The sequence below is a fragment of the Oppia nitens genome, unplaced genomic scaffold (assembly GCF_028296485.1).
Source record: "Oppia nitens isolate AA-2021 unplaced genomic scaffold, nextdenovo-longstitch-racon4-pilon3 scaffold32_pilon_pilon_pilon, whole genome shotgun sequence".
Classification (NCBI taxonomy): Eukaryota; Metazoa; Arthropoda; class Arachnida; order Sarcoptiformes; family Oppiidae; genus Oppia; species Oppia nitens.
Window position 1 is genome coordinate 266,794 of NW_026533213.1, and position 26,935 is coordinate 293,728.

Sequence of the window (26,935 nt, forward strand, 5' to 3'; positions counted from 1 at the left end):
ATATGTGTGTGTATGTGTGTGTGCGTGTGTGTGTATGTATGTGTGCTTATGTAAGTATGTATATATATATATATGTGTGTGTGTGTATATATGTGTGTGTATGTAAGTAAGTGTGTGTATGTATGTATGCATGTGTGTGTGTGTGTGTGTGTGTATGTATATATGTGTGTGTATGTATGTGTGCGTGTGTGTGTATGTATGTGTATGTATGTGTGCTTATGTAAGTATGTATATATATATATGTGTGTGTGTGTCTGTAAATGTATGTAAAAGTGTTTTACCTTGACTTAAAATATTTAGCTGATTATATTAATACATTATCTATTAAAACATAGTAATTATCAATTTTGTAATAAAAAAACTGTTTAATAATAATAATAATAATAAATAGTAGCAAAATAGGATTTAGACTTTTGGCATTTAATACATAATTAAGTTTTTACAGTTTAGTAATTTAGTTTTTTAAAATTAATTTAAATTAGCAATTTATATAATGTTAATGAAAATTTTAAAACATTGCATATATACAGTATATAAATATAGATTAATAATATTTTTAACCAAAAAAAAAATTATACTTCTAGAATATACTGTATTAGTTATTTATAGCAAAATAATTTTTTATACTAAATTTTATTGCAATAAAAATTATTTAAATTTAGCAACTTTTACAAAAAATAAATAAATAATATTTTCTAGTATTTAAACTTTGAACTTAAACTTTATATTTATAAATATAATAACATCATCATCATCATCTTATAATAGGCAAATGATAAATGTGGCATGATTATTTTTTTTTTAGTAATAATTGTAATTTTTTTTAAAAGCATATTAATTGTACTTTAAAATTATTTAATCATTAATTTTAATTTTAAAGTGCAATGTGTTATAATATATTTTTAAAATCTAATATTATATCAAAATTAGCTAATTGTGAAATTTAAGTTAAATATATAAATATATATATAAATTATATATCAAATTGAAATTTGAACTATTTTTAATGTCTAAAATTAGAATTTTACAAAAAAATATATATACTATATATAGATATATATATATATATATATATATTATAATTATCATTTCATTTTTAGTTTAGATGACAACAATATTTGTTATTTACTGTACTTTAGAAAAAAATATAAAAATTTTTATTGTTTTGCTATGTCTCAAGGCAATTGTGGTATTGACTATAAATGTCTAATATATATATATATATATATATAAATTATTAAATTACTTATAATATAATTAATATCTATATTAATAAAAATTAGTTGTAGACTGTCTAGAGTCGGCATCATTATAATCAAACATTATTTTAAAAAAAAAATAACATTTAAATATATACAAAATTAAATCGTTTATTAAGCACGTGTTTGATGTCAATTGAATTAAAGTTTATATATATATATATGAATATTTATAGACACTTTTTTCAGACTAAACAAAATATAACTATTTATATATATATATATTAAGAAAAATATTTGAATACTTATTAATATATATTTTTTTAAAAACAATTATTATTATTTAAATACTATCTAAATATATACTGTATATATAATATAATATATACATAGCAACAAACTAAAATCATTAACTAATAATCTAATAATTAATTAAATGTTGAATATAGAAACATTAAATTAAATTAATTATATTATTAATAATTTTATATTAATTTTTAAAAATTAAAAAAATATTTTTGAATAACATGAAAAAATTTCCAAATAAAAACAAAAAATAATAGATAATTTACAATTAAATAATAATAAAACTAATCAAACATTAAAATGTAATCAAATATTTCACACACACACACACACACACAAACACATAACAACATCACATGTCTTTTAACCAAAAAAAAATTCATGAAAAAACATTCATACAAATAATAAATTAACAAAATAAACGATAAAAAAATTTTTTGGCTCTAAATACAGTAATGTATATTATATATTGTAAATAAATTAACTGTAATTATTTGTTACACTAATTAAAAAGGTTATTTTTTTTGTGTATAATATGATATTATATATATATATATATATATATATATATATATATATATATATTATAAATTGATAACATATTTATTATTATTATAAAAATCTTATTTACCCATAACCTTTAAACAAAAATATTATTTATTAAATATTTTTTCTATTGAATATAATTAACTAATTTAGGTGCACATTTTTTTGTTATTGTTATTTTTTGATTTTGATTAACTGTAGGCCCCCTTAATGATAACAAACAAACAAAAAATAAATGATTTATATCAAAATATAAGTAAAAGTGTTAATGAGATGAGAACCGGGAGATTTGGGTTATACCTAACAGAAAAAAAACATACGATTCCTTAATATGTTTAATATCATTGATGTGATTACATCTAAATGGTGTGATTTTTTTTTATAAATATTATATAGAAATTTAACATTGAAATCAAATACAGGGTATATATATATATATATGTATAAACTTATTATTAATAATAATAAATTAGAAAAATTTTATTTCGTAATTTAATTTACTATTAATTAATACTATAAATGTTTTAGTACTATACTGTATACTGTATAATACATTAGTTATTATTGTATTAGCAATCAATATATTTATTGTTTATAGTTATAATGATAATACTGTATATCAATATATAGATATACAAATTTTTTTTAATTTATAAAAAATATATTTTCACTAGTAAAAAACATAAATATCAATTTGTTTATTGTATACTGCACACTTTAATAAAAAAAAATAATGGGGGAGGGGTAGGGGGTAGAAAACACAAATTTTCACACAAATTTTCTAGATTAAATTATTTTATTATTTTTTTTAAATGGATCAATTAACTAACTGGGCTGTAATTGATAGATAAATTATCACCAACAAATTTTTTTAAAAAAAAATAATTAGCGATAAAACTATTGAATCAAAAATTGGCAATACTTTCACTTTTTTTTAATATAAATATTATCATATGTTTAGTCAAAAAAAAATTATATATATATGCCAAATAGTATTTCCTCAAGGATATCTAACTTAAGCTTTAACTAATCAATTGTCAATTTAATCTTAATTTAAAAAAAAAAAATAAAAACACTGAAAAATTATTATTTAAAAAAAATAATTATTAAACAAAACATTTTGTTGTATTTTTTTCCCTAACATTCATTTGATGCCTCTTCAAGACCAACATTGACGACATATTCAATGATTATTAGTATTATTATTATTATATAAAATATCAAATAATTTTGTTGTTGTTTGTTATCAATTATATATATTTTTTTATTTCTTCAAAAAATAATTCTCCTTTAGGTTTTAATTGCCAATAAAAATAACTTTAAAAAAAGTTAATAAAATAAAACTATAGTTAATAATAATAAAAAAAATGCAATTTAATAAATAATATCAATTTTTTTTCTTATCATTATTCCAATGAGAAAATCCTTCAAATTAAAATATATATCACATTATAATCAATTGAAAGTAAATAATAATTATACACAAAAAAATTTTTTAAAATGTTTCCCTAATAAAGTCATTGCAAAAAAAATTAAATAACTTTAAACAACCAAAAAAAAAGTAGATTACTATTTAATAATTATAATTATATAGTTAATACAATTAATATGAACATTAATTTAACTCAAATAAAAATAAAATATTGTTATTTAAATAAAATTAATAAAAAAATAAAATACTTTTTAAATTATGTTTTTATTATGTTATATAAGTATATTAATATTATATAACATTGAATTAAACTTTTATTTTATTTTTTTTTTGAATAGCATTAAATAAATATTATTTAATTAAATGTGTTTATTATTTTACATAATTGTTTTTTTTTAAATAATAGTTTATTTATTAGCGATATTATTTAACAATTTAAAAAAAACTAAAAAATTATGTAATTTTACAAAATTTACTAATTGAAGGCAAAAAATAAATATTTGAAACTAACTTTTACTATCATTTACTGTATTTTGATTGATGATAATTTACCGAAAAAATTTGCGAAATAAATTAAAATTTATTCATCTAATAAATCATTTATTGTTCAAACAAATAAATAATCAATTTATGATATATAAAAAAATAAAATAATATTGATATTAAATATCTATTAAATAAATATAATTTATTATAAAATATATTATTATAAAGTTGTGATACTTTGAATCCCTATACAAAAGTTATATTTAAGATATTATCTTATTATATGTTATTTATTAAGTAAATATTAAAAAATATTTTTTATTTTATTTTTACCCAAACATATACAGTATATATACAGATAGTGAACAAACTATTAAACAAATAGCAAAATAACTTAATAATTAAATAACTTTTGTTATTAGGGGGAGACTTAACAACAAAATTATATACAATATTAAATTATAACTATAAAATTGAAACATATGTTGAATATTATTATTATTATTATATTTCTATTAATAAATTGATGTCAAATTTCCGTAAACATAATACTTACAAAAATACGTTGTTGTTAAACAAGCAAACGGTTTGATATAATATAAAAATAAATACACAAAAATAATAAGATATTTAATATAAAATAATAATAATAATAATAATAAAGTGTGCGATAAATTATTATCAATATTATTTATTATTATAGTTTATTTTTAAATACATAATATTAAATATTTATGTATTTTTATAAATCAAATGCATTTTTTGCATTAAAATATTTATAATCAAATAAATCAAACATTTTTTTTTTATAATATATTATTTATTATTACAATATTTTTATTTTATTTATATGATATTAATAAAATAAAAAATTATTATATCAAATAATAATAATAATAATATCACAACATTATCATGTGCTGTATATATATATAAATATGAAAAAAAACTTAATAATTATTAATAATAATAATATCTAACATTATTTATATTTGTAACATAATATCAATCAATATAAATATTAAGTGAAAGAAAGAGAGAAAAAATTATAGAAAAATATATAATTATTTAAACATAAATATTAAATAAAACATAATATTTCTTTTAAAATAAAAGTCATATTACGTAAAAAATTAATTAATATAATTATTATTTTTAAAAATAACAATAGTTTGTATGTATTTATAATATGAGTATAAAGTATAGTATATTTATATATAAAAAAAAATATTGTCATAACTATTGTAATGTAATAAAAATAAAACACAATAGCTTTCATCACACAAACATTTATTTTTGGAGGACAGTTAGGTTTTAGTGGTGGTGGTCTACGGGTATGACTAACCCGATTTTTAAAAATATTTTTGTTTGTTTAGTCAATCAGGTATTCAATCACAGACTTTTTGCGTTGCCTTTGTTGATAGCCGTCACCGTCACCACCGCTGACACCGCGTAGTCCGTCAGTAGTGGACACAACTGACAATCGTTTGTTTGGCGACAAACGGCACTGATCTTCAATAAGGCCATCGTCTTCATCGTCGTCTATAATCAGTTTTGAACTCCTGGTGGTAGTAGTAGTAGTAGTACTACCGGTGCTGTTGCTGATAGTATCGGCATTATTATTATTATTATTAATGTGCTGTGACTTGTGCGATGATGAGCGCCTGGATGTCCTATCGAGTTCGCTATCTGGTTGTATATTGAAAATTTCGGTAACTTTTACCCGATTATTTTCATCGGTATAGTAGAAAGCCATCAGTGCCTCTTGAGTTTGTGTCAGTTCAATCATTTTGTCGATATCGTTGGTCGTCGAGTTGCCGTTGCTGTCGGTGTCATCCGAATCGCCGCCAAAATCCCGATACTTTTGCAGACACTCGCGTTCCCAGTCCAGCGCTTTGCTGGCAATTTCGATGGCGTTTGCCTGATCCAGACTATCGATGTGCCGCAAAGCGTCCAACATTTTACTTTCGCTTGAGGCCAGAGAGTTGCTGCTACTACTGCTACTACCGGTAGTATTGTGGTTCAAATTGGGCGTACTATTGGTCAGTCCTCCTCCTCGGACACCATTTCCCCGATCAACTTCATCAGCTGCTGTTCCTTCTCCGACTCCATTACTGGACGTTCGTCGCGACTCTAAGTCCAGTTCATCGGACTCGGACTTGTTATTCGACTTCAAGTCGAAACTGAATCCAAAGTTCATTTTCGATATGACCCGTTCGGGTGGCTTCACTATCGGTGTTATCATTTCGATCATCGATCGGCGTCTATCAATTGGCCACTCGTTATTCAGCTGATGATTACGGTGTGACCGTTGGTCGTGATGACCGGCGTACGACTTGCGCTGAGCAACATATGCCGACTGTTTCTGTAGTCGTTCCAATCGTTGACGGGCTTTGACGGCCATCAACTCCTGAGCACTGGTAGACATAGCTGAAGCATCGCTGGTATTAACGGTAGTGGTGGCGTACATATTGCGTTTGCGGGAAACACCGGCTGTAAAACTGTGCGCTTTTTCCAGTGTAACCTTTCGGTTGGCCGCCGCCGCCGCAGCAGCTGCTGCAGGTGTTGTCGGTGTTTGTGATGTCGGATTCAGAGCAGCACTTAGTTTACGTTTGGCCGACGAAATGTTTGGCACTTTCATTGTCGACACTTTCCGATGAGTAGTAGTGGTCACAACTGGCTGCTGATGAGCGTACACTTGTGGACTATCTTCGTGCGAGTAGTCAAATTCGGTAACGGCCAGCTGGCAGCTAAATTTAGCCGAATACTGGTGCCGTTTGCTTTCCATTTTGACCACCAACGACCTCAAGAAGCTTAATAAGTTGAACAGCGATGTCTTCAATTCGTTTTTAATGGCCGGCACCTGTTGCCAGACTTTACAGAACAATACAATTGTAATATCGATCGGTAGCAGATAGGGTATGGACAATAGGGATAGTAGTTTCATAGGCCGGTGCCTGAATATCCAATTGATGACACCTTTGTTTACTTGATCGCATGCCTCTTGTATTGCTAAAAACATTGCAAAATATATATATATTAAAAAATCACAATTAATTGATATGATTAGGTGATGATAGGGGGGAGGATAGGTCTACAAAATCGATACATACCTTGTACAACAGCATCGGGAAGTGAGTCAAGTACGGCAATCTGTCGCCTATATTGACAATCGTTGCAATTCATACAATTGATTGCCGAATGATGTTGACTGTTGCTGCCGTCAGCGCCACCGCCGGAGCCGCCGTCATCATCGGCCACCAGACAGGTATTGTTTTCATAACCGGAATCCTCCGAATCTATCTCTTCGTCTAGTTCTTCATCATCATCGGTGTCGTCCTCAGTGGCCAACGTAAACGACGACTGTATGGCCAGACATCGAGTACACGCTATCTTATCTGCGATAGGAAAAACAATAGACAGACACAAAAAAAACAATTATTAAGGTTTTTTATGGTGGGGAGGGAGGAAGGGATGGGGTAAACAACTTACTGTTTCGTTGTAGATAACGTAGTGCATCGTCGAAACCTTGTTGGCACATCTGGGACAGTATTTCCGGATGTGCAGGAAATAGTATACGAGTTAGTCGATAGAGATTAGATGGCGATACCGATATTGATGTGTTGACCAGATTAACCTGATACGGATTGTACGTATCGTCCAGCGGACAGATATCCGATTCGCCCGAAAACGGCGACACTGTTATAGTATTTTTGTCGATTATGGGTAAGTTATCGCTTAGGCCGCCGTCCATGTAGGCTATGCCGTGAAATTTTGGCGGTATTATACCCGACCAGAACGGGATAAAACAGGAACATTGTATGGCCTATTATTTTATTATTAATTTTTTTTAAAAAAAACAGAGAAAAATGTGTGATTAAAATAGGGCTATTATTTTTTGTTATTTTTTCTTAAAAATAAATAAATATATTTAATATCTAATTATATTATTATTGTAATTGATATCAAAAGTTTTAATTTTAATATATAACTGTATGTAGTATTGTTTTATTATGATTATTATTCATAAAAAAATTACTACTAATACTATTACTATTTATCTATCTATCTATAACTACCGGTACTATATATTCCTATATTATATATATATATATAGTAGTAGTAGTAGTAGTAATAATAATATAATTTAATACCAAGTAGTATTTACTCAATTGATTTTACCTTGAAACAATCTATAAATATATAATTATATATGCGCATATATATATATATATATATATACTGTCACATGCTATTTATTATTATTATAGTATAATAAATAAACTTAAATATCTATAATAAATAAAATTATACACAAAGTATATGACATAGATAAAAATAATTTGAATGGGAAAATACCCCACACATACATACATAATAAAAATATACCAGTAGTAGTAGTATTAGTAATAACAATAGTAATAGTAGTATTAATAATAATAATAATTAAGATTGTACCCGGATTATTTTTTAATAGGGTACATGTAGTAGGATAGGGTTGGGTAGGGTACAAATTTATTAAATCATCTAAGGGATGTAGTAGTAGTAGTAGTACCAAGGTTAAATATGCTATTGTTTTGTAAAAACTACCAACAACAAAAAAATTATAACAAAAAAAAACAATATTATAGTATAATTATAGTTTAAACTAGTAGTTATAGTTTAATTACACTGTTTTAAACATACAGTATAAACATGTATACACTTAATACACTCAAAAAAAATTATTAACTAACTAACTAACAAAATAATGTATATTAATTAAATCATATAATATATTATAAAATCTAAATATATATTAAAATATAACTACCGGTAATATATATAACATCTATTAGATAACCAATTATTAATTAAATATAAATCATAAATCTATTAAATAAAACTTATACTATAATAATTAAATCATATATTAAAATTATAAAATAACTAAACAGTAATTATATAACATCTATTAGATAACCAATTAATTAATTAATATAATATAATAAATCATTAATTAATTAAACCAAACAAACAAAACAAAAAAAAACTTTAACTAACTTTTATGAGATCCTCTTTGCTATCAAATTGGCTGATGAGTACATTTTTACCGTCGGACACACGGGTCATACTGATCACCAGTCGGCCATTGACTCGTTTGTGACAATCGTCGGGCAGGGTTTTGACCAGCGAGTCGTGTATAATCTTATTGACGTCGAAACTCGGATGAAACGGACCCAATGCACGGGCACGGGCTTTGATGGCCACCGACAATATTTCGGATGTACTTTCGCCCAGTGGTAGCCGTAATACAAGTGCCATAGCGGCCAGTGCACCGGCCGATGCACCGGCAACCAGTGTCTGATTGGTTAGCGGTGCGTACTGTCGGAAACAGGTGGCCACACCGACATGATAGAGACCGAGAAAGCCGCAACCGGCAAACGATATGGACATTTGGTCATTATCGGCGGTAACCATTGTGTTTGTCGGGGGAGGGTTGGGGGTTGAGTGGGGGGGACCGGTAGGTCAGGTTAGTTAGTATAGGTGCTGCTGATGGTGTCTATGTGTGTGATAGTAGTAGTAGTAGTAGTAGTAGTGGTCGGTGTCCTTCGGGAAACTTGGATATCATATATCATATAATATAATAAGTTATGATATGTTTTTTAATTAACACTTTTATATTATATTATAATTAATTAATATTATTATGACATTCACTGTTTGTTGGGTTAAAAAAGTTTTATTTTATTTTTTAAAATAAATATCAATTATCATATATGTATGGCCTCTGAGATTATGTGAGGTTATATACTGTAGTTAATTATAGTTAACTAATATTTGTATTTTTTAAAAATATTTTTATCAATTAAATTAAATAAAACACAAAACTTTTTTTTTCGTTATTGGTATTAATTAATATATATATTCATTAAAAAAAAAAATCATTTACTATATATGATATTATTTAGTTATTTTCGTGTAAATAATAATATCATATATTATTAATAATAAGTTTGTTGTTTAAACAACAAACACATACACTGAGAGAGAAAATATTAATGATTTTTAATTAATTATTAATTTATTATTAATTTAAACAGTATTATGAATCATATAACAAATATAATATCAAAAATTATTATTATTATTATTATTATTATAAATTTCAAGTGTTTTTTTTGACTATCATATAATAGGGCACAACATTAACTAACTAACTATACTATACTGATAGTCAATTAAATACAAACCAATATTATATATATATATATATATATAATTAAATATTATATTTAAAAACTATTGATTACACCAACAAAAACGTTTAGATAACTAAATATTTAATATTATTATTAATAAAGTTATGAATGTTTGATGAAAAATACATTGACTTTAATTATAACTTACTGTACAGTAATTAAATACTACAGTATATATCGATATATATATATATATATACAGTACAAGTGTAGTAAAGTTTTTCACATTTGTATAATAATTATTATTATTAAACCAATAACGACAACAAAACTAATAAAATTTTTTTATTTACATTAAAAATATCAAATAATTTATTTGATAAATAAAAATTTATATACTGTATTAAGCAATAATATACAGTACAGTATAGATATACACACACACACACACATACATACACTCTGTACTGTATATTCATATAATTATTGTATAGTATTTATATTACATATACACTGTTAGATCGTGTGTTGTATACATACACAAACACACACTGTATTAGTCATATGTTGTATGATTTGTTGTGACAGTGATATATACACACACATAGTATTGATATACAGTATTGACTGTATATTATATATTACGCGTGTATGACGTTTGGACATAAGGCCATTGATATGGCAGCCAATCAGCGATCAGATCCAATATATATTTCAATGTTTTAAATGTATACTACATGTACATCAAATTATTGTACATTGTACATTTTTTTATATAAACATAAATTACGTTTACAATTTTTTTTAAAAATGTACAAGTATCTATAAAATTAATATTATTAAAAAAAAATATTTATATAGACGCCTCCTATTAATTGAAAATGTTACGATTTTTTTGTAATTTTATTTTATTTTTAAACAATATTTGTATGTTAAATATTGTTAATTTAATTTTAAATTTGATGATGATCAATTATTATTATTCTAATATATATTAATATATTTTTTTTTTAAAAATAATATAACTTCAATACAGGAAGTAATATAATAATAATAATAATAGGAAACTTTTTTAGTATTTAATAATTTTAGTATTTTTACTATAATATTAATGTAATAACAAACAAAATTAAAAATAGTAACTATTATTTAATTAAATAAATATATAAATAAATTATATACCATATGATAGGACAGTTAGTTGTTTTTGTGATAATAGACTCCTCGGGGTTATAGTCAATACGCTGTCTCAACGAGATTACCCCCTCCCCCGCCCGGCCCGTACCTTCACTGGGTTACACCACCTGCAGTTAGTCGCCTTTAACGGAATTTTTATCGGTATCGCCGCCGCCGTCGGCCACAACGGTTATTAGCGACCACTTTATGGCCAAACCTCTAGTGCAGGCTATCTTATCTATACATATATATATCAATAATTTATTTTCATATACATTATAATATATCAATACAATTACTACTACTACTACTATTGCCCCCCCCCCAAAAAAATACCCACTTTTTTGTCGGAGATAACGGAGCGCATCATCGAAACCCTGTTGACATACACGCGATATGGCTTCGGGATGGGCGGGAAATAGTGTACGTATTCCGCGGTACAGATTAGTCAACGTTAGGGAAAAGTTGGCCATATTTAGACCATACAGACTGCTATTATTAGTTTTGTTGTTAATGTTGTTGTCGTCCATGTCGTCCAACGGACATATATCCGATTGGCCAGAAAACGGTGTCACAGTTATTGTGTGTTTGTCAATGACTGGCAAGTTATCGGTAAAACCGCCGTCTATGTAGGCGATACCCTGAAATTTTGGCGGCAATATACCCGACCATAACGGTATAAAACTGGAACATTTTATAGCCTATTATAGATTAGAGTATCGGGTAATAAAATGAAAACGTGATTAAATGGGAAAAAAAAGTTTATAAAAATTTTTAAAATAAAAACATTTCTCAGTTAAGTAAAAAATTAAAGTAAAATTTTATAATGACTAATAAATTTATCTAATTGTATAATCAAAAAATATTTTTTTTTTAAAATTAATATTATTAAATTAAATATTAAACATAAATTATTAAATTTTTTTAGGTTTATAAAAATTAAGATTTACATAATAATAATAATAGATAATTAAAAAATAAAACAATAATAATAATACTAATAATAAAAAAATTAATAATAATTTTTTGAACAGATATTTACATCAATGAGATCCTGTTTGCTATCAAACTGACTGATTAGTACATTCTTGCCGTCGGCTACACGGGTCATACCGATGACCAGTCGACCGTTGGCTTGCGTATGACAATCGTTAGGTAGCATTGAGTCCAGTTTGTCGTGTAGTATCCGATTGACATCGAAACTAGGATCAAACGCACCAAGCGATCGGGTACGGGCATCGGTGGCCACCGACAAGATAGTGGCCGCAACATCGACTAGCGATAAATTCAAGCACATTGATGTAGCGGCCAGTGCACCGGCCGATGTACCAACCAGTAGTGTCCGATTGCCGACGGGTGCATAGTTTTTCAAACATGAAGCCACACCAATGTGATAGAGGCCGAGAAAACCGCATCCGGCAAACGATATGGACATCTGGTCATTATTGGTTTTATTGGTCGACACCATTATATATATATATATATATATATATATATATATATATATATATATATTATTAAATATATGTTAAATATATGAATTGGTAGATTAGATTTTTTTTTTTAATAACAATATCACAGTTATATCATTAATTAATTAATTTTTTAAAAATAATAATAATTATATTAATCACTGTATTTGTATATATATTTTTATGTATTATTAATTATTATTATTATTATTTATTGCTTATTTAATTATCACAGGGGTTACTTAACTACTAATTAAATTAAATTAATTTTTTGTTCTCAATAAAAGTTTAATTTATTAAAATAGAGTTTAATTAATAAAATTATAAATAAAATTATGTTTAATGTAAATGTAATTTTTAAACTATAGATCAAAAATTGATACATCAAAATATTAAAGTTATTTACTGTATATAAATTTAAATAAAAAAAAATAATTATTTCATAAAATTAATAAATAAAAAATTTTGATTAAAAAATTTTATTTTCAAACAAATACATTGATATTTATAAATTAATTATAATAAATAGTTTCATTTCATATAAATTTTTTAAATATAAATACATTGACATTTACCGGTAGTGTCTATGTGTATGTGTGGATCATTTACCTAAAAAAATTATTATTATTATTATTATATCATTTCCTTATACGGAATTAATTTTTTTTATTGTAGACTATAATGCTATTAGAGTAATGTGATTATAATAGTATTTAAAATTAATATAAATTTATTTATTTTATCATTAAAAATGAGTTTAAATATTTGATATTAGTTTTTTAGTGATTAATAAATAATAATATTAAATTATCTAAAATAATAATAATAAAAAAATTTATAGATTAATTTTTAGAATAGTTAGAATACTGTTTTAATATTTTCAATATATTTAGTATAAATTTTTAAAAATAAATTGGCAAACAATAGCTATATTAATATGTTACAGTTTGCTATTGTTAAAATACTTATTTTTTAAAAATAATAATAATAATTAACTATAATGTAATTTAACATACATTTTATATCTAAAAAATACTATAGAATTTATATTAATTTTATTTTATATTTAATTAATATTATTATTAATAGTAAATTGTAAACATTAATTTAATATTATGGATATAAATCTATAAATTATTATTTAAAAAGAGTCAATTAATATATTTTTTATGTATGCAATTAAATAATTAAATCAAATACATATATCACATAAAATTATTGTTTTAAATATTTATTGTTGTTATTGTTGACTTAATAATTTAATTGTATTTTTTTAATACAATAACAAACATTATAAAGAATTACTAATAATATTTCATATGAAAAAAAATTTGAAAAATAAAAATAATAAAATTTTTCTAATATTAATAAACAATTTAAAAAAATGCAATTTTTAATCTGGCAATATTTTAATAGTATTTATATAATATGTTTGTAAAAATGTCATAGATGCTTGATTATACTAGTAATACTAATATACAATAATACTAAAAATTAAAAATATCTATAGTTTTATTAGCTATTACAAATATTTATAAAATTTAAAAATTATTTTTTATAATTTATTGTATTAATTAATTAATATTTTTTAAATAAACTATCAATATGTTTTTCAATAAATTTTAATAATTTATAATTGTGTGTAATATTTTTTGTTTAATAAATAAATAAATAAATTTTAGATTTAAAATTAATTTTTATTTAAAATATATTTTTTAGTAATATAAATATAATATACATTTATATAATTATAGTATTTTGTTGTAATGATACAGTAATTTGAAAAATTTTATAAATAATTTTTAATCACACACACAGTTATTGTAATTATAATAATAATAATTATCACAATTAAAAAATACACATAAATAAAATAAAAAAATAATAAATTAAATCACTAATAATAATAATTTTTAAAAGCTTTAGTTCAATAATTATTATTATTGAAAAATAGATATATTTATTATTTATAATCAATAATATTGATTTGATATCAGATTTTTTAAATCATAATTAAAAAAAATAATATTTAAAAATATTGAAACAAATTTTTTTTTGTTACAAAAAATAATATTATTTACCACCAAAAAAATATTTAACATTGCATATACAGTATATCATGGTTAACACAATTATAGATTTTTAAAAAAAAAAGTTAATTAAAATATATATTATTAATATTATCATTATCACTAGCATGCACACAATTTTATAATTAAAAAAATCAATCAATTATTATTTATTTGGTAACATGTAATTTATAGAGTACAATAAAATAGGTTAGCACTTTGAGGGCAACCATATAAAACACTAGGATGCCCAGTGCCAGATATATATAGTTATCGCTTAGATCGTAAAACGCTAGGATCAGTGATCGGTCCAAATTGATACCGTTTTCATCTTTGACTAGTGAACCGCCAAACACACGATACATGCGCTGCAAATTATACTCGTCCTCGTCGTGTTCATCCAGAAACAATGGTGTATCTCTACCCCGGAGCTGATCGACATAGGATGTTATAATCGGATAGGCTTTAGCCCACAGGGGTTTTCTAATGGTTGTAACATTGTGTGTGTCGAGGAACTGGCGATAGTCGTACAGACATCGGTTCAAACCGAACGTCGATATGAGCATCGCTTCGAAGGCAAATCGGAGGAACGATAGCCACGATGCCGGACGCATATAGGCTGGCATACGGTCGATACGGGCCAGAAAACCGCCAAACAATATCATTGGTAGGGGTAGTAGTCCGCCGGCAAATACGGCAGCATTCTGGTTGTCCATATAGATGGCCGAACAGCATTCGCCCAGTGACTGGGCCAGTAGGCTCAGGAGTATGGCTATGGTATTCAGTATTATAAAGCGATTGATTTCGGCCGGTTGGTTACTCCACCAGTAGGTTATACTTATGTAGATTAATGGTGTGATTATCTGTGTGTGTGTGTGAAAATAAAATAAATTTACTTTTAAATAATTAGGAAAAACTGTAACTTTTTAATAACTATATACTAAATATGAATATATATATAATTAATAACTAATAAAAATTAGATTTGTATTGTCTCTATGTTTGTTATAGAAAAATAACAATTAATAATAACAACGACTTTGAAAATAAAAACTAATTATTATTATACTTTATAATAAAATAAAAATTAATAATTAATTATTTAGTTTGTTTTTATAATTATAATAATGTTTTTTAATACTAATTTATAAACTAAACTTAATTACTGATATAGTTATAATTTTTATATACTTGTTATATTATTTTGTAATAATTAAGTTTATTTGATTTTTTAAAAACTTTTTTTAATTAAGGGTTACTAAATAGAAATTTTTAAAAATAATTTAAACAATTATATTTTTAAAATAAATAAATAATAATACAAATACTAATATACTGAAAAAAAATTTTAAATTCTAAATTTTAAATGCAATATTGTTTACTATATGAATAGATAGGGGAACGGTAGGTTATATAACGGTATAAACATGAATACAAAATACAAACATATATATATATATATATTTAAAAAAACTACCCATACCTGTAACGGTAGGTCTGAAATCATTTTGGCCGTATAATAGGTAATACAAGAGTACCAATTGTTATGATACTCTTTATGAAATACGTGCATCTCTTTGGGAAAGTTGAGTAGTGTTGGCGACAGTCCCGATAGGAAGCCAACCATAATTCCGAGGAACAGTAGGCAAACATTTTGCATCAGTGAATCCAAATCGTGTTCAAATTTTTTGGTTAACTCATGTACGGGTATAGAGTAGAGCTGTAGTGGACGGGGAGCACAACCGGACACTTTACCGATTTCGCGGCCAAACAATATCGATAGACCTATGGCCGAAAATATGGCCATAAATATGCGCAGAAACGTCAGAAACGGATCCCTATAGATAATCAATTGACTGCGCTCTAGCAGTATCGCCAGGTGCTTGATAAATGGATAGCTATAGTGGCGCATGGTCGTCCACAACGGATGGGTAGAGCTGTCGGTGACCAAGTGATCCAAGTCCTTGGTCTGGGCATCGCTAACCATACGTAGGGCAGGTTCGGGCCCATAATCGCCGGCCGCTAATTCAATTATATAATCGGACGGTGATGTATGTGTGTCCACTTGTATGCCCAGTCTGGTCATTGTTGGCACCAATTGACGTGGTGTTCCTAAGTAGTAGTAGTAGTAGTAGTAGTTTTTTTAGTAATAATTTTTTAGTAATTTATTAATAAATAAAAATAAATAAAATTAATTATCAGTATAATGTTACAAAAATAAATATATTAATATAATATATAGTTATTTATTTTAAAAAAAAATTATTTGAGTTATTTGATTATTATTAATTAATTGTAATAAGTTTTACTAAAAATATAACTATTGATTAATACTATACTATAAAACTCTAAATATATTTTATATAAAAATATTTAAACTATTCTAACAAACTATAGCTTAATTAATATGTTACAGTTGTTACTATTGTAAAAATATTTGATTAAAAAATATTTATATTAATAATAATCAACTATACTGTATAATTTTTATTATCAATTAATTTTTTATTTAATAATTATTATTACTATATTATTAAAAAAAATATTGTCAATTGTTTTTTTTAAAAAACATTAATTTAGTAAATATTAATATAAATCTATTGAAAAAATAATAATTTATAATGAGTCACTTAAAATAATTTTTGAGTTTATGAATAAAATTAATTAATTAAACCAATTTAATATCTAACAAAAAATATTGTCTTTTAAAAAAACAATTTAAATTTTGTTATTGTTTATGATTTTCATTATATAATTGCATTTTTATTATAACAATCTTTTTTTCAAATGGCTCATAAGATTATAAAATACTACAACACAAATGTATTATAGTATTATTATTATTACTAAAAAATACTAATACTATTAATAATAATGATTTTAAAAAAATTGAATATTAAAGATAATAATTTTTATTATATATATAATAATATTAATAAATAAATCTAAAAACTGTAATCTATTAATTTGGTTATATTTTATTACTATTTATAAAATTTGTTTATGAAACTAATTTAGTTTTGTATTTACTATATTTTTTATATTTTTAATATATATACAGTATATACTAATAATATTACTAATTATTACAATTATTATAATTACTTATTACTAATAATATTTTAATTAAAAAAAATTTAATTAATTAACAAATACCCTGATAGATACACTTTCCATTGTTGGTCAATATATAGGTTCGGTTAAACTTATTGAACAAAGCGACCGACGGCTGATGAATAGTGGCCACAATGGCTACCGGATTGTATCGATTGGCGGCCAATTCGTGCATAATTTCCATCACTTGCTTAGACGACGGACTATCCAAACCAGTAGTCGGTTCATCAAGTATTAGGATATTCGGTTTACTGATGACTTCCAGTGCAATGGACAGCCGTTTGCGTTGACCGCCCGAACAACGTTTGGCTTTAGTGTCGGCTATTTTTTCCAGACCAAACCTTTCCATTAGTTTGTCGGCAACTGATCGATGATAATCTGTTGATTGCCAATGATTGATGAGACGGGAGGCAAACTGAAAGGTTTCCCTAACGGTCAACAATTCCATCAGATAGTTGTCTTGCGGTACAAAACTGACTTTTATGTCGTCAGTACCACCTCTTACTTGAACTATACCATCGACACCGTGTTTGCGACGACCTGTTAGGTAGGTGTAGGTAGAGTGTGTGGGTGGGTGGGTGTGGGTTGATTGGGAAGGGTATGGGTGTATATATATATTAAAAGTATTATTAAATATAGTATATATATATATTGATATGTTTGTTGTTATTGTTAAGTTAATAAACTGCAATATTTCATAGAAATTAAAGTGTTTAAAAAATTAAATAAAATATAGCATATATTATATTATTTATCAATATTAAGTAACTATTATTATTATTATTATACATTAATATATATTAAAAATCATTTATTTTAAATTAAATAATTTTTATTTTTAAAATATCAATTATATCAATTATATTTATTAGTATTTATTATTTATTATAAATTTTTTATCTTAAGAAATAAATTAAAATTATTAAATATTTATATAATATACTGTATAATAATATATTTCTAATATAGTATATAATATTATTTTATCTGAATTATCTAATTTATATAATGTTAATGTATAATGCAATGTATAAATTATTAATTAAGTTTTAGTATATTTGATATTTATAAAATTAATTTTTAAAAAATAAATCAATAAACATATTTTGTAGGACAAACTTAATATGTATTATCTATAAACTGTAACTAATTAATAGTTATAAACTTATGAAATAAATATATTTTTTAAATATATAAATTTTAGATTAGTTTGCTTAGCAGAATTAATTAAATTTTTTCTAAAATAAATTTTAAAATTTTATAGTATTTAAAAATTAATTTGATTGAAAAAATAATTTTATTTCATTAATTGTTTTTATTTTTCTACATTAATCAAAAAATATTAGTTTCTAAAACATTTTATCATTAAATTATTGTCTAATAAACATATAAATACTAATTCATAAATTATTCATAAAAAAATATATATACATATTATAGATATGTAAATAAATTTATACAGAAATATCTATAATATCATTATTTAGTTAATCAATAAATCGTTAAATAATTACAAAAAAAACAAAAAACATTTACCGCTTATAATCTCCAATAATGTGGACTTTCCGGCACCGGATGGTCCCATAATAGCTGTTACTTCACCGCTACGGAAATAGCCGTTCAGGTTATGCAATATTGTCGGTCGCGACAACTTTTTGGCAAACAATGGCCTACGGGCTATAGTAAAGCTCAGGTTATGCCAGAGTACTTCAAAGTCACGTTTAGCTACCGATCCTTTTTGTTGGCCATCATCGTTGTCGTCAATACTGAACTGTTTGGCCGGCAATGCCGGTGCTTGTAGTGATTGATTGTGGTGCGCATCCGGAGATATGGACGCCACCACTATTGAGTTAACTGTCGGCGGTTGCGGTGCTGATGGCTGTACTGAAGCTACATGTTTATCATAAATACCGGTGCTGCTGTTATTAGTGTAGGCACCGGTAGTTTGAGTAGTAGGCATTGGTGCCACACGATTGCTGGCAAATCCATTACTGTATTGTTGGTCATCATTTAGTAGGGGTGGACTAACACGCATAGGTATTATAATAGTCTTTTCCTGATGATGATGGCTGTCCTCCTCATTGCTATCAATAATTGTATTATTAGTATTATAAACATTATTTTTATCGACTAAATTAGCAAAATTTTGGTCACTTATGGACAGTCGTCTGAGCGGTTGATTACTACTGCTACCAGTATTAGCGGTATTATTATTATTAATATTGTTTTTAGCAAATGAAACACTATTATAGACTACCGGTGCTATTACTACTTGTTTGCCACTATTATCTACCGAAGCTGCTCCCGCACTGGTAGTCAACTTATTATCAGACATTTTGAATATATATTCACTTTTTTCAATCTTATAGTAAATCATTATATATTATTGATAATAATAATAATAATAATAATAGATTGATATGAATGACCTAATAATATCCAAACAAAAGAAATTACAGTATTATATCAATAATAATAATAAAATATTATTAGATTATTATTATTAGTATATAAACCAAATAGTTTAATGAGATATTTATTATGTCTTTACAGAAAATAATATCTATATATTAATGAAGTATTGTTTTTCGTATATTTTATAAAAAAAATAAAATAAATTATTATTATTATTATTATTATACAATAATTTCTATGCAATTATAATATTATTAAAACTTAAATTATAGTCTATGTCTACATTTATAAGTATATTTGAACTCAACTAAAAATGATATTAAAAATAGTTGGGTAAATGTTTTTTTTTTGTATGTATTTTTTCTACTGTATTATTATATAAATAATTATTTAAAATAAAATGACATATATTTTCCCATAAATATATATATATATATATCAATATATACTGTTTATAATATAAGAAAAATTAAAGTTATCATAAATAATATTCCGTGTGTTTGTCTAATAATGTATATATAATAAAAGCTATGATAACTATAAAAAAATATTGTAAATATTCATTATATTTATAATATTTCTGAGAAATTTATAGTTGAGATAATTATTGATTTTAATTTTTTTTAATAATATACAGGTTTTTTATACACATGTATATATACAGTATACATACCATACAGTATACTAAATATATATTAAAATGACAATCAAAAAAAATAAATTAGTTTACTACTGTACTAAAAATATAATTTACATTAATATTGTCGACTTATAAATTGTAAAAAATAGTTGTAAATTATTATTATTAATAATACTTATTTAATTAACTTATAAATTAATTAATTATTTATTGAAAATATTTTTTTATAATAACAATTATTTTTCATAACAATTAATGCTATATTTATTTTATTTAATTAATTTAAATGTTTATATAATATTAATTAGATAATTATTTAGTATATATATATATATATAGTATATTATAGTATATATCTAAAATAAAATCATAAATATTAAGCTAAAAAATATATCAAACTTTGATTATTTGTTTTTAATAATAAAACAGTTATAGAAATACAAACAACTTTCAAAACGTGTTTAAATTATAACAATTAGTTTTCAATAATAAAAACGTATAGAAAAATTCCCAAAACTCGGGTTCGGTTCCCAACTCATCCTCTCTGAGATCCCGTTCCCTATGTTTTAATTGTTCGAGTATATCATTAAAATCTAGTTGACCAGTAATATATCTACTATCTAGTGCCCAATCTGATTGCTGATCAATAATCTGGGCACAGGTAGGTCTAGCATCATAGGAACCTTGCATTGTTTGGCCAACAATTTGCATTAATCGACAATATTTATCACTCCAATCATAATAATCGCTATATCTATCGCGTGGACTAATTAGATAAACACACACAAAAAAAATTAATAATATTTTAGTTATAATAAACAGATATATAACAACAACAAAAAATACAAACTTATTGATATCGGTGTCAAATAAATCGCATACAATAAACCCGATACTATAGACATCACCTTTAGCTGTATAGCATCCATCATAGGCTTCACGTGCCGTATACAGTTGAGTCCCGGCACCGGACAATAGTGTATCGCAAACGGTTTCATCGACTGACAAACCAAAATCGCATAGTTTGACAAACCTATTGTTTTCGCTAATATTTTGTCCAATCAGTATGTTATCCGGTTTGAGATCCCGGTGTAAAACTGGTGGCTGCAGTTCATGTAGATATCGGACACAATCTAACAGTTCCCGTAGTATTTCACACGACAAATAATACTCCATACATGTCATCAGTTCGCTGTCCGGTTGTCTGCTAAATACCGGTGCTTTCAATTGGATAACTTTTTTCAAACTTAGCGAACAGTACTCCATTGAAATGTATAAATTGTTTTTATAAAACCAATAGCTATAAACAGTTACCAAATTTATTGATGCAATCGTTAAGTTTCGGTTAGTTTTATTGACAAGTTTTTCGTACAATGGATTTGTTTCTATGGTTAACATATTGTTACAAAACAAAAAAAAATATTTTTAATAACTAATATATATATATCTGAAAATTAATTACATACTAAAAATATGATAAATTTATGAATTAATATATACAGTATATATATTTTTTAATTTAATTGAAATATTATGTATTACCCGATAATTTTGCAATTTTTACGGCTTTAATACTATTATCAAATTTGTCTCTGCATTTGAATACCGTTCCGTAAGCTCCCGATCCCAATGATTGTAATTCATCATAATATTGATAATAATCATTACGTATTATATCTTTAAAAAAAATAATAAATATAATCTTTAAATTAAAATATATTTAATAAAACACTAACCATTATCATTTAGCAAAACACAATGATTGTTGGCAAGTTTGATAATATTAAATATATGCACACAAAATTCAACATTATTATTATTATTAATAATTTGATCAAGCTCACTTGAATGGCATAAATTGTAAGCATAATTAAATTCATTGACATAACAATCAATATAAATTGATGACGATAAATTTTCATTATAATCATTATCATTGTTATTGATAATACTCATCAATCGTGATAAATAAATTTTATTTAATGTTAAACATTGAAGATTATTATAATTTAATTTATGTGAAACCAGTGAATGTATTACTGAATACTGTAAACTATGTTTTATTTGTTTTGGTTTACATTGTATTAGAAGTTTACTACTATTTTTATCCACATATTGGCCGCAAACATAGATATCATTTGTTGCGGTATTAATAAAAAATGTATTTCCGGCACCCGATTGTACGGATGTTATGCCCCGCAAATCGTTTATCAATTGTGGTCGACATATAATTTCACTACTAGTAGTACAACCCAATTGGTTGTTATGATTGTAACCCCAACTAAATACCTGTCCATCGCTGGTCAATGCAAACGATTGATGTTCAAAACATCGGACACTTTTGATACAATAATTACCGTTAAAGTCAATCAGTTTGGGTGTATTAATGTCCTCAAACTTAGTGTCTCGGCTACCGATTTGTCCAAATCTATTGCTACCCCAACCATATACTTCATGTTTATTGGTTAATACTAATATATGATACGAACCACAGCTGATATCGTCAACTAAAACATCGGTGCCATCAATCTGTACTATCATTGGTCGTAAATATCTAGCATTTACATCACTAGTAGTACAAAACTTTTTACTTATATCACCGCAAATATACAGAAAATTATCACTGGTTTTAAAAATTACAAACTTTTTGCCGTTAAAAATATCAGTGATTTGTTTGTCTCTTAACTCTACCAACTCTTGTGGTTCACTCACCCACTGGTTGTGTCCCAAACCCAGTGATCCATAAGCATTAGCACCTAATCCATGCACACGATTATCACTATTAATAAACAACATATTTATACCTAAGTTATCGTTAAATACATAAAATATTTTTATTTTAGAAATCCAATCAATAGGCATTGTTTTACTCATTATTTTGAAAATTTTTATTAAAACACAAATAAAAATAAATAAATATTATATTAAAAATAAATTATTATTTTCAATGTACTTCAGATTAAATACAAATTAAAATGAAATATAATTTATATTAAAAAATGTTGTTGTTATTTTTTATATATATAAAAAAATATTAAAGAGCCATTTTTAATGTTTATTACATAAAAGTAGCTAGTAACAATTATCTAATTACTATAGTGTTATAAAAAAACTTTATCTATATATAAATATTTATCAAATTCTAGTTTCTAGTAATAACTATAAAGTAATAATAATAATAATAATCAGATATTTATATATAAATATACTATTCAATCGACATTTAAAATTTTTTTCCTAACAAACGTATAGAAAAATTCCCAAAATTCTGGCTCCGAATCCCTATCTTCTATACGAAGTTCCCGTTCCCTGTGTTTGATTTGTTGTAGATTTTCTTCAAAATTGACATCACTTTTGACAACTGTACTATCGATTGCCCATTCATTGTATTGTTCAATAATTTGTGCACAGGTAGGTCTTTCATTATAAAAAGGTTTAAATGTATTATTAATTATATTTAATAATTTACGATAATTTTCACTCCAATAACACGTTGAATATTTATCAGGTGAACTAATAATTAAAAAATATTATAATTTGATATTAAATTTTAATATTTAAAAAATACAAACTCATTAATATCTGTATCAAACAAATCTTCAATAATAACACCCAGACTATAGACATCAGCTTTGGTGTCATAATTGCGACCACTTGTGACTTCGGGTGCCATATATTTAGAAGTTCCCACACCTACCGTATGACTCTGTGATAATTTTTCGTCAAATGTTATTAATTCAAAATCACATAATTTAACAAACTGTCCGTTTTCTATATAGTTGGCAATCAATATGTTATCGGGTTTGAGATCCCTATAAATAACCGGTGGTTCCAATTGATGTAAATATCGGACACATTTTAATATATCTAATAGTAATTCACAGGTAATATAATATTCTAAACAATCCATTGGTTCATCCAATTGTCTATTAAATACCTGTGCTTTCAATTTAATAGTTTGTCTCAAATTCATTATACAATATTCCATTGTTAAATAAATTTTATTTAAATAATACCAATGATTAAAAATTTTGACTATAAATTTAGATTTTATTTTTGGTAATATTTCCACATCCTTATTATAGTATTCTTCAATTTTATTATTATCTATAATAAATAATATATTAATGTTATCTATAAAATAATATATTTACTAATATATATATGTACAGTATATATTGTATACATAAATAGTAAATTAAAAATATTATAGTAAAATCCACAATACCAAAAAAAAATAATTATTAATTTCTTTTAATAAATATATTTTATACTATTTTCATTTTCATATCATGATTTAATTTTAAATACTATACTTAAAATATTTTTATACTTTATAAATATAATAATTTTGCAAAAACATAAAATATTTAAATAGGAAAAAATAGAATTTGTTAAATCAATTATTTAAAAAAAAGTAATTACCTTGAATAATTTTTATTTTGATAGCATAAATATTGTCATCAAATTTATCTTTGCATTTATATACTGAACCATAGGATCCAATGCCCACTAATTTTAATTCAACGTATTGTTTATAATATTGATTGTTAACAAACTCTAATTTTTTAATTAAAACATAAATAAATTTGTTAATTATAACTATATTTAATAATTTATTTATAAAATAAAAATACAAACCATCTTTTATTATAAATAATTTTTTATACTCTGATTGTATTTTACTTATACTGTCTGTGAAAATATTTTTTATATTTTTAAAAGCCTTATGAATAGCATTTGTATCATTGATTTTATATTTAATACAAAATTGGTCGACACTATCATCAATGGCTGAATTCGGTTCAATCATAAATCTACCCAATCGTGTAATATATTGACGAATATCAACATATGTTTCATATGATTTATCATTTTTATTTCTATCTATACAATCATTGTCACAATAGTTATAATAATCAAATTCCCAAATCATTATTGTATTCAAATTTAATTGCAATTGTTTGCGTAATTTAAAATTATTAATTACTTCGACACCAGTTTCACCACCAGTCACGCCCCATATAAATACCTGTCCATCACTGGTCAACGCAAACGATGTATTACGGCAACAGTGAACAGCTTTGATACATTGATTGCCATTGAAATCAATCAGTACGGGTGTATCGATGACCTCAATAGCAGTGTCTCGGCTATTGATTTGACCGAAACGATTGCTACCCCAACCGTACACTTGATGTCTATGTGTTAATACCAGTGTATGATCTGAACCACAGCTTATGTCGTGAACTAATGCATTGTTTTTATTAATCTGTACTTTCATTGGTGTCACCATCAATTGACCCACTAGTCCTTCGCTACCTAACTGTCCCCAACTATTATTACCGCAACTATAGACACAATTATCGCTGCTATAAAATACGGTAAACTTTTTGCCGCTTAGAAAATTAATTATACGTTTGTCTTTCAACATTGATATTGGTGTCGGTTTATTAGCACACATATCATCACCCGTTCCGAGTACACCGTAATCATTAGCACCCATACCATAGACTCGATCATCATTAGTGACAAATAGCATATTTGTATTGATTCCGTCAGTTTTAAACACATAGAAATTCACTATTTTCTGCATCCAATCGTCCCATTCATTAGACGCCATATTTTGTTTATTATAATTATTACTTTAATAAATTTTATTATTGTATTTTGAAAACACATTTAATAAACACACCTTTATTTGTATTTTTTATTGTGTTTTTTTATAAATAAAGTTATACTCAAATTAATATATATATATATATATACAATAATGTTATCTTTAGATATTTTTTCTTATCATTATGTTATCATTATTTTTATTATTTTATGTACAATTTTATATTATTATATACCTGTATATATACTGGTATATTATATATTCTAATTATACAATAT

The 26,935-nt window shown here is 24.8% G+C and overlaps 5 protein-coding genes across 5 annotated transcripts; all 5 read right to left on the minus strand.

The window, feature by feature from the left end:
* Nucleotides 1-5,170: 5,170 nt before the first annotated feature.
* On the minus strand, nucleotides 5,171-10,375 carry LOC128956790 (uncharacterized). The gene is made up of 5 exons (XM_054302506.1): nucleotides 10,360-10,375; nucleotides 9,013-9,568; nucleotides 7,462-7,795; nucleotides 7,083-7,367; nucleotides 5,171-6,981 (listed from the first exon to the last, which is right to left on the minus strand). Exons 2-5 carry the CDS (start codon nucleotides 9,427-9,429, stop codon nucleotides 5,342-5,344), a joined length of 2,676 nt encoding a protein of 891 aa, XP_054158481.1. The 5' UTR covers nucleotides 9,430-9,568; nucleotides 10,360-10,375; the 3' UTR covers nucleotides 5,171-5,341.
* A 1,086-nt stretch (nucleotides 10,376-11,461) lies between these two features.
* On the minus strand, nucleotides 11,462-12,795 carry LOC128956685 (patatin-like phospholipase domain-containing protein 2). The gene is made up of 3 exons (XM_054302400.1): nucleotides 12,370-12,795; nucleotides 11,668-12,028; nucleotides 11,462-11,565 (listed from the first exon to the last, which is right to left on the minus strand). Exons 1-3 carry the CDS (start codon nucleotides 12,793-12,795, stop codon nucleotides 11,462-11,464), a joined length of 891 nt encoding a protein of 296 aa, XP_054158375.1.
* Nucleotides 12,796-15,038: 2,243 nt separating this feature from the next.
* On the minus strand, nucleotides 15,039-20,317 carry LOC128956686 (ATP-binding cassette sub-family G member 1-like). The gene is made up of 4 exons (XM_054302401.1): nucleotides 19,519-20,317; nucleotides 18,025-18,522; nucleotides 16,352-16,980; nucleotides 15,039-15,731 (listed from the first exon to the last, which is right to left on the minus strand). Exons 1-4 carry the CDS (start codon nucleotides 20,315-20,317, stop codon nucleotides 15,039-15,041), a joined length of 2,619 nt encoding a protein of 872 aa, XP_054158376.1.
* A 1,170-nt stretch (nucleotides 20,318-21,487) lies between these two features.
* LOC128956687 (uncharacterized) lies at nucleotides 21,488-23,833 on the minus strand. The gene is made up of 3 exons (XM_054302402.1): nucleotides 23,134-23,833; nucleotides 21,888-22,422; nucleotides 21,488-21,803 (listed from the first exon to the last, which is right to left on the minus strand). The coding sequence occupies exons 1-3, from the start codon at nucleotides 23,831-23,833 to the stop codon at nucleotides 21,488-21,490; spliced, it is 1,551 nt and encodes a 516-aa protein (XP_054158377.1).
* Nucleotides 23,834-24,730: 897 nt separating this feature from the next.
* LOC128956688 (RCC1 and BTB domain-containing protein 2-like) lies at nucleotides 24,731-26,660 on the minus strand. The gene is made up of 3 exons (XM_054302403.1): nucleotides 26,028-26,660; nucleotides 24,799-24,974; nucleotides 24,731-24,743 (listed from the first exon to the last, which is right to left on the minus strand). The coding sequence occupies exons 1-3, from the start codon at nucleotides 26,658-26,660 to the stop codon at nucleotides 24,731-24,733; spliced, it is 822 nt and encodes a 273-aa protein (XP_054158378.1).
* Between the last annotated feature and the right edge of the window lie 275 nt (nucleotides 26,661-26,935).

Coding starts and splice junctions, on each gene's coding strand:
- LOC128956790 (XM_054302506.1), bottom strand. CDS start 9,429: ATGGTTACCGCCGATAATGACCAAATGTCCATATCGTTTGCCGGTTGC. Junction 7,796..9,012: donor GCAAAGAGGATCTCATAAAA/GTTAGTTAAAGT, acceptor ATAAAATAATAG/GCCATACAATGTTCCTGTTT. Junction 7,368..7,461: donor ACGTTATCTACAACGAAACA/GTAAGTTGTTTA, acceptor TTCCTATCGCAG/ATAAGATAGCGTGTACTCGA.
- LOC128956685 (XM_054302400.1), bottom strand. CDS start 12,795: ATGGTGTCGACCAATAAAACCAATAATGACCAGATGTCCATATCGTTT. Junction 12,029..12,369: donor GCAAACAGGATCTCATTGAT/GTAAATATCTGT, acceptor AATCTATAATAG/GCTATAAAATGTTCCAGTTT. Junction 11,566..11,667: donor CCGTTATCTCCGACAAAAAA/GTGGGTATTTTT, acceptor ATATATGTATAG/ATAAGATAGCCTGCACTAGA.
- LOC128956686 (XM_054302401.1), bottom strand. CDS start 20,317: ATGTCTGATAATAAGTTGACTACCAGTGCGGGAGCAGCTTCGGTAGAT. Junction 18,523..19,518: donor ATTATTGGAGATTATAAGCG/GTAAATGTTTTT, acceptor CCTACCTAACAG/GTCGTCGCAAACACGGTGTC. Junction 16,981..18,024: donor TGGAAAGTGTATCTATCAGG/GTATTTGTTAAT, acceptor ACTACTACTTAG/GAACACCACGTCAATTGGTG.
- LOC128956687 (XM_054302402.1), bottom strand. CDS start 23,833: ATGTTGTTTATTAATAGTGATAATCGTGTGCATGGATTAGGTGCTAAT. Junction 22,423..23,133: donor ATATGTGGATAAAAATAGTA/GTAAACTTCTAA, acceptor TGTTAACCATAG/AAACAAATCCATTGTACGAA. Junction 21,804..21,887: donor TTTGACACCGATATCAATAA/GTTTGTATTTTT, acceptor TTATCTAATTAG/TCCACGCGATAGATATAGCG.
- LOC128956688 (XM_054302403.1), bottom strand. CDS start 26,660: ATGGCGTCTAATGAATGGGACGATTGGATGCAGAAAATAGTGAATTTC. Junction 24,975..26,027: donor GTGGTGAAACTGGTGTCGAA/GTAATTAATAAT, acceptor TTGAAAGCACAG/GTATTTAATAGACAATTGGA.